Source organism: Camelina sativa, chromosome 12 (genome assembly GCF_000633955.1).
Source record: "Camelina sativa cultivar DH55 chromosome 12, Cs, whole genome shotgun sequence".
Lineage (NCBI taxonomy): Eukaryota > Viridiplantae > Streptophyta > Magnoliopsida > Brassicales > Brassicaceae > Camelina > Camelina sativa.
The window spans coordinates 15,510,048-15,518,757 of record NC_025696.1 but is presented as its reverse complement, the minus strand read 5'-3'; the positions used below and the strand labels follow the sequence as shown (position 1 = coordinate 15,518,757).

The 8,710-nt window shown below is 33.5% G+C and overlaps 1 protein-coding gene and 1 long non-coding RNA gene across 4 annotated transcripts in view; both read right to left on the bottom strand.

Moving 5' to 3' along the window:
• Window positions 818–2,222, bottom strand: LOC104731824. 3 transcript variants are annotated; one of them, XR_758666.2, is made up of 5 exons: window positions 1,483–2,222; window positions 1,316–1,381; window positions 1,173–1,231; window positions 939–983; window positions 818–854 (listed from the first exon to the last, which is right to left on the bottom strand). It is a non-coding gene; the product is annotated as an uncharacterized LOC104731824 (long non-coding RNA). The 3 variants fall into 3 exon arrangements; XR_758667.2 differs by having other exon boundaries at window positions 1,173–1,381; window positions 1,483–1,595; window positions 1,675–2,222; XR_758665.2 differs by having other exon boundaries at window positions 1,173–1,381.
• LOC104733543 (palmitoyl-protein thioesterase 1-like) overlaps window positions 6,327–8,710 on the bottom strand; it is a 25,955-nt gene continuing 23,571 nt past the window's right edge. Inside the window, exon 9 of the mRNA XM_019233576.1 lies at window positions 6,327–6,503. Coding sequence (XP_019089121.1) covers window positions 6,327–6,503 — 177 coding nt within the window. The remainder of the gene's footprint in view (window positions 6,504–8,710) is intronic.

Sequence of the window (8,710 nt, the reverse complement as noted above, 5' to 3'; positions counted from 1 at the left end):
TCTAAGAACCTAATAAATTATCATTAAACAATAAAATCCAAAACAACAGAACTTTGAAGGATTTAATTATTTTAATCAAAAATATTTCTAATATGTTTTGTTTAAGAACCATACATATAAAGGTTTTAAACATTTAAACATTTTAAAAATAAACTTTTCATAAAAAGTCTATTTAATATATATTTCAAAAATATATTTCTAAATTTAATACATATTATAAATAACAAAAAAAACTTAAATATATCTCGCACGATGAGCCTATTCCTAGTATGCCTACATCCTTGTTGTTTGACGTAAGTCTCTATTTGTTCAATGGGTGTTAATAAATTTTGCCAACTAAAATTGATGGGAAATTACTTGCCTTGAAATAGTTACTGGGGAAAATATTAAAGACTATAAGATTATTGTTCATTTTAAAACATTATTGTAGGAATATTGGGAAAAAACTGATGTGAAAAGTAAGACAAAAACTGATTTAATTGGAAGCAATATCTATTACATGTTGGAGAATGGGAAAAAACAAATACAGAATTAACCATATGTATATAAAATATAATATCTTTGCGGAATTGTTGGAGTTCAGAAAACATTGGGTTGCATTCAAATATAAATTGTCTGTCCAGAGTGTAAGAAGCTTGGCATGTGTTTCAATGGCAAGTTTTTCCCAAAGAGAGACACTGCTTTCCCCGAATCAACAGATCTTCAAACTTAGATAGGCGAATTGCATGTCTGAAAGCAAGTAAAAAATTAGTTAGAGAGGAAGTTTTTAATATACAGTAGGTGAGATAGGTGTGGTGTGGATTAGGTAGTTGATTTNCTGTATAACATTAAAAATGGATAAACTCACATTGCAGCTGAAAAAATTAATACCACAACAAATCTTAGATAAACAACTCACTGTTTACGTCACAAATTATTAATGGAGAAGAGAGTTTTACCTCTGTGTATGTCTTTATCTTCTTGGATTCCAACTTTTGACAAAACTGAATCCACATGAATGTGAAGTTGATCAAAATTAATACAATACTTTCAACTCATTAATACAATAATAAGGTGCTTTTGTGGTAATGTAAAGGAAGATATTCACTAACCCAAAACGTTGACAGATCAAATAAAGAAATTTTAGCTCAAACTCAAAAATCAGAGACTGATGGGATAAACAAAGCATTCACCTTGTATCAGCCATAACTTCGACATTATAATCACCAATGTGTAGTTCATACAAGAAAAGCTTTCAAGAGGAAGATGGCTTGCTCATTATCCGCCCTAGCAAAGTTAAACAATGTAAGTAGCAGGAGATAGGTAAGTTACTTACATCGTCTCCTTGAACTCAACTGTCACCACGGTTAGATTCTCTGCAGTCCTCACCACTAAATTCACACTGCAAAATGACACACAATCAGCTTCTCTGAATTGCAGATCCAAATCACAAGAATGTCTAGTAGCTTACTGAAATAGGAGCAGAAGAGAGATAAGACATACTCAATTCACCAAGGAACATCTGTTTGTATTCAGACACAACAATTTTCACACAAGACATCGATAGTCTCTCTGCAATTGATGTGACTGCTTCTCCATGTAACACATTAAAGAAACTTTACAAAGCAATGATCAAGACTTTATGAAACCCATATGATTTAATTAATTGAAATCCAGAGAGAAGAAGAAGATTACGTCTATGGCTGGTGTTACGATGACGGAGGATCCTGTTGAAAAACCATAACAGAAGACGATGGAGACCGGCGAGATTGCAGGAGGACGGACCGTCGTCTTCATCCAGATCTGCCTCTTCCACTTCTTCGTTGAACCAATTTTTGCATAGGAGTTCCAGACCGTCGTCTCATCCAGATCCGCCTCTTCCAATTCTTCGTTACTCATGAGTCTTCCTCTTCTGAAAGAATATTGCGAGTCTCTCAGGTCAGGACAATGGAGATCTCATCTCCCGATTATCTCGAAAAATTGCCCTAATTAGAATTTGGGGGAAAAAGAAATTTTAGGTCACGATGCTTAAGGGAAGAAAAATTCCATCGATATATGCAAAAAAAGTGTTAAAAGGGAGAGGAAATTTTTTGCATATATCGATGGAATAAGTTATTTTAACTTTTGATTTAGTGATTTTTTATCATAGCATTTTTCAAAAGCTATTACAAAGTACCAAAATTTCTAAATTTACTTTTAATAGCAGTTATTGAAACCGTGCTATCCTTATATGCTACCAATAACGATTTTTCTTGTAGTGATATCTCGTTCCCCTGGTGAAGCTAAATATAGGGCTATGGCTCGTGCTACCGATGAAATTATTTGGTTGAGGCAACTCCTATCGGATCTTGGTGCTCCTCAAACAAAGCCAACTCGTTTGTTTTGTCATGTAGATGCAATTACTGATGGGATAATATCCAGTTTTCATGCTCCTACTACAGAATAATTTGCGGATACTTTAACAGAGACGTTTGATCATCCCAAATATTATTATCTAGTGTTCAAGTTAGGTATTTTGGAATTTCATGCTCCAACTTGAGGAGTAATATATTATATTACTAGAGGTTATGCCGTGCTACACACAGATTTATTTTTACTTTTATTTTACAATCAAACCTCATATATTAAATTATTGAAAAAGACTCTTTCTCTCTTCAAAAAAGAGTTACCCACAAGCTTTTAAGTGAGAAAAATAGAAACCTTCTGTTCTTGTAAATTTCACTTGGTACATATATTATCCTTAAGATATATGTCTAATACTAAATTCAACAAATCAATTTCTAAAAACCTAAAATCATTCAGTTCTGATGAAAACATCGACTAACGATATTTGGCATCAGCATCACAAAGAGATTTGAACAATCCATAGCATAAATAATAATTTATCCATACCCAACCCCAACCGACACTCTATTACTAAAAACAAACCTTGATGTATAATTTAATTTATTAGTCTTGTTTAATTTATTAAATAACAAAATGTATAAAAGATTAAAATATCTCTCTGTTTTACAATTAGAATGTGTTGTTTTGGGATGCTACCAATTTGTAATACATATACGGTGAAATTTGAAATTTGTATTGTCTTCTTTTTATGTGGCTTGTATTTGTCTTTGCTTTGTAGATGAAATGACAAGTGATTTTATTCCCTTTTCCTGCTGGTTTCTCCCAACATCAGAAATTGTTTTACTTTTGTTGTTGTATTTCCTGTCAACAATAGACCAGTAATGTTAAATCCCCAATCAATGCCTTTATCCCTTGCAAATCTTGGAGAGACTTCAACCTCAATTTTAAGCTTTGGTTTACATCATCAATAATTATCTGTTAAAATAACAAAGGAAAAAATGTAAAGTTGAAAATGTTAAAATTCAAGCGTAAATGGTTTATGATTCCTTGTTGAAATTTTTTCCACATGTGTGTCTCAAGTTCTAAGGGTAAGTGGTGTTGATCGTCTTTGATAGATGTGATAGACTGACAGTAAAACTCTGGTACATAGAGCCGTGAAGTTGTATATAGACTCTTTAACATTGGAATAGAATGTCTTCCCTATTAAGTCTTTGATGAGCTAAGCCACCTCGTCGTCCAGTTCATCTAAGTTGGCCTAAGAATAAAAAAGTGACTTGGGTTGGCAATTTTAGTTTGAATAGTACATTCAAATAGTTGGTACACAAAATAAAATAAAAAAAAACATATGAAAAGAACTATGAAACAACGGATTGCCACACTCCGGACTCATTGAAAACAACACACCGGAGTATTCCCACAGCTTCAGATGGAGAGAAAGTGTGACGTGTCAAGGTCAAACCAGAGTTTTTCATTTTCAAATTACATTTAGTGCATGAAATGTAGTGCCACCTATTGCGCAATACACAACTTCAACCACTTTCGCTTTACACGAAAAACAAATGTTCCTTAAAAATAGCAAGACGATGTTTTAAGTAATAGTAGTAAAAATAAATATAAATTGGTCATATTGCCTGGCCTACATCCTTGTTTTTTGACGTAAGTCTCTATTTGTTCAATCATGTACAAATTTTTTGGGTGTTAATAAATTTTGCCAACTAAAATTGACGGGAAATTACTTGCCTTGAAATAGTTACTGGGGAAAATATTAAAGACTATAAGATTGTTGTTCATTTTAAAAGATTATTGTAGGAATATTGGGAAAAAACTGAGAATAAAGTTGAATATAAAGTTAGCCTACCATTTAATCTAATTTAGAGTAAGATATAGAATAGAGCTGGAGCAAATGTTACTCTATAATAGAGTATTGACTTTAAAATAGAGTATTGACTTTAAAATAGACTGGGACTAGAGATCCTCTAAGAACCTAATAAATTATCATTAAACAATAAAATCCAAAACAACAGAACTTTGAAGGATTTAATTATTTTAATCAAAAATATTTCTAATATGTTTTGTTTAAGAACCATACATATAAAGGTTTTAAACATTTAAACATTTTAAAAATAAACTTTTCATAAAAAGTCTATTTAATATATATTTCAAAAATATATTTCTAAATTTAATACATATTATAAATAACAAAAAAAACTTAAATATATCTCGCACGATGAGCCTATTCCTAGTATGCCTACATCCTTGTTGTTTGACGTAAGTCTCTATTTGTTCAATGGGTGTTAATAAATTTTGCCAACTAAAATTGATGGGAAATTACTTGCCTTGAAATAGTTACTGGGGAAAATATTAAAGACTATAAGATTATTGTTCATTTTAAAACATTATTGTAGGAATATTGGGAAAAAACTGATGTGAAAAGTAAGACAAAAACTGATTTAATTGGAAGCAATATCTATTACATGTTGGAGAATGGGAAAAAACAAATACAGAATTAACCATATGTATATAAAATATAATATCTTTGCGGAATTGTTGGAGTTCAGAAAACATTGGGTTGCATTCAAATATAAATTGTCTGTCCAGAGTGTAAGAAGCTTGGCATGTGTTTCAATGGCAAGTTTTTCCCAAAGAGAGACACTGCTTTCCCCGAATCAACAGATCTTCAAACTTAGATAGGCGAATTGCATGTCTGAAAGCAAGTAAAAAATTAGTTAGAGAGGAAGTTTTTAATATACAGTAGGTGAGATAGGTGTGGTGTGGATTAGGTAGTTGATTTACATTTTCGTCTAGAAAGAGACATTTAAAGCTGAGTAAGAGATTGTTTCTTCTAAAGTATGGAGCTTCCCAAAAACAATCATATTTTTACCGGTGGTCATCGTTAGAGAGTAACTCTAGAGTAGAGTAGAGAGCAATTTTTTTAGGTTGTAACATTTTTAAAAGCGTAGTTAGTGTGTGGGTGGGAGTGTTGATTCTCATTAGATTGAGGGAGAGAGATTATAATAATAATAAAAGTAATCAGAAATTGAATTCTATAGGATTATAATGTTATGGAAAACAGATTACTAATATATATTTGGAAATAAATAAGAAAACAATTATCAAATGACTTAATTTACTTTGATGGCAAGAGGTTACGTTTTCAAAAGCAGAATGCAAAACTAAAACTAAATCCGAGCTTCAATTTAAGTACCGTATGGGAGAAGAGAAACACATGAGCTGCATGTTCAAATCTCATTTGTTTGTTTATTAAGCCAAATTTTTTAATTACCAAAGGATTAAGTTGACAATTGTGGTTATATTTAATTAGCAATGGACAAGTGTCAACTATATAAAACGCTAGATGTCATCGTCTCAAATAAAGTTTAGAAGAACCCTTCTCTTATTATATATTTTATAACTGGACTTTTTATGTGTTTTTTTAGCGTTATTACATATTAGGTCTAGCCGTCATGTATATGTCTTTTGTATATATAAATACAAGTGGTACACAAGTTTATGCTTGAACAAGAACGAGCGTTCTCTAGGTTTCCATAATCCTTCCTATAGATAATAGTCAAACCGAGAAGTTTCTGTAGGATCATTGTTGTATCGTTTGAACTAATAAGGAATTAATAACGACTAAAAAACAATATAATCCTGAATAGTGATAAATATTTTGGCAGCATCAGGGATCTTGCTATAACGACTAAAAACCAAATTATCTTGAATAGTGATTAACTAATCAAATCGTGATTAGAGGTTTTTGATCTTGAACTAGACTGATTAATTCTTGGAAAAAAAAGAATCAGGTTGAAAGTTTCTCGTAATACTGAAGCCATGTAATTCTTAGTGGTAGTATTTAGAATAATTTTCTCATCATCTTTTGATAAAACTTATGAAGCATTTATTTGTATTTCAATGATACATAGATGATGATGATGTTACATTAATATAGACCTTATTTTAGGATGAGGTCTTTTTTATTCATGGGTTCAAGATGGAAATGTTTATATTGCCTCGTGCTCAGAAGATAACGTAGACTCGTTCTGGAGGTAAGGCACAACGTAATTTAAAAGCTCTTCTTCCGTTATTTCGATGTGTCCGCCAGGGACACTAAGAAACTTCACTTTTCCAGCATCATCCAAGGTTTTCAGACCAATCCAGTCTTTAGTGTAGAGCTTTGTCTGCATAAAGAATAGAAAGAATTACTCAAATGTTATCCAAAAGTTGGTTTATTACTCATATCTATAAATCTTTTGAAAATTACTAGAATGTTTAGTGTCCTGGGTGTAATTACAATTTACCTCTTGGATTTTATTTCTCGAATTTGAGTAAAAAATTAAAAAAAAAATACACATCAGCAAATTAAAATACACATCAGATATGATTTAACACAGTCATTAAGCAACTTTTTTTTAGATTGTAGTTTTTTTTTTGATCCACAGTTTTGTTTTCTTGTTTATATCAAAGAGAGGGAAAGTGAATAGGTTTAACTGTTCACAAACCGCGAAAAAAAAAATATCGAAACTCTCGTCGTCTCTTGTCGCCGGCGATACTCTGTTGTTGTCTACTCTCTTGCCGTCAATCTCCCGCCGTCATCTCTCGCCGTCATCTCTCACCGTCTTTACTCGTTCTCTCTATCTTCGTCGTCGCACTCTCTTTCTTCGTCGTCGCTCTCTCTTTCTCTTCGTCTTCTTCGTCTTCGTCTATCCGGTATGTGTCGACTGTTTAGTTTCGAGTTTTCCGGCTGAATGTGGGTTTTTTCGATGATTTACCGCTGATTGTCGCCGTTGTTAATGACGGCTGATTTGTTAGATCTATTCGATTCGATGGCTGATTTACTTTTTGTTTTATGTTGCGGCTCAGTTATTTTAGGGTTTATGGCTGATTTGTTAGATTTATTCGATTCGATGGCTGATTTACTGTTTGTTTTATTTTGCTGACGGATGAGTTGTGACTGAGATATTTTGTGCTTTAGATCTGAGTTATGTGTTTGTGGCTGAGTTATGTTATGCTTTGTGTATGAGTTTGTTTTATGTTATGGCTGATTTATTTTATGATTTACTTATGAACTATAACAGATGTCGATGGTGATTATTTCTTCTGAAGAACAAGCAAGGGATTACCCCCCAAGACTATACGCTAAAATAGAGTCTAGAGATATAAACACAAATTTCAGGATGAAAGAATTCCCTCAGATTAGGGAATCAATAGGACTGGATGCGTGGGATGAAACGAAGAAAGTACCAATTGGAATAATCTCTAAGCTAGTTGATAGCCAATTCGTCTGGTCTGGTAAGGTTGTTCATTTCCTACTATGTAACCAGTTAAGGGTACATAAGAAGGAGCTTTGGTTTGTGGTCGGCGGTCAACCTATCAGGTTTGGGTTGAATGAATTTCATTATCTGACGGGGTTAAACATAGACCCAATGCCTACTGAACAGTTTGAACTTGAAGAGGAACACAAAAAGTTCTTCCGACTTTTGAAAGTGCCTGGTGGGGCAGGTCCAACGCTACTTGAACTCAGGGAAGCATTAAAAGTGTGCCGGGGATGGGTTAACCTTGATCATCGTAAATGGTTGGGGCTGTTGCTTCTTCAACACATTGGACTTTATGGTTTGCATCATAACTCTAGAATTCCATATGAAAGTGCCAAAAGAGTTTTTGATGATGAAGCAATGAAGACGTATCCGTGGGGTCGGTCAGCATTTGAAGCTCTTGTTGATTCCATAAAGATGTTGAACCCTACGGGAAAGTCGTACACCCTCAGTGGGTTTACACCCGTGTTACAGGTTTGGGCGTATGAGTCCATCAAATGCTTTGGAGAATGGTTTGGGAATGCATCAGCTGAAGATGGTGGCATACTGATGCTTCAATGGGGTGGAAACCGTACACGTTCATCGCTGGAAACCGCAATTGCTGAAGAGATCAAAGCGCTTGGTGAGGTAAGGTTTATATCTGGTTGAGTGATTGTTTAGTAATGGATGAGTTATGATTTAGTTATGGCTGAGTTTTTGTTTAGTAACGGCTGAGTTAGGTTTTAGTAATGGCTGATTTATGCTTTAGTGTTGGCTGAGTTATGTTTTCGTAATGACTGATCTATGCTTTCATTAGTAATGACTGAGTTAAAACTTACTGATGGGTTTAATAATCTCTTATGTTACAGCTGCGTGTGATTAATATGGTTATGAAGGAAAATGGCTGCAAGCTATTTCATTCGTGGCCAGAACAAGAAGACGACCCAGCAATCGATCGCCTGATCGAAGACATACATATGAATACGTTTGTTAAAGGTTTTTGGGATGTTAAGGGGAGTGATAAGAAGAAAAAGAAAAAGAAAGCTGAAGCAGTTGTTGAGTCTGAATCTCCTCCCGCAAAGAAGCGGAAAGTC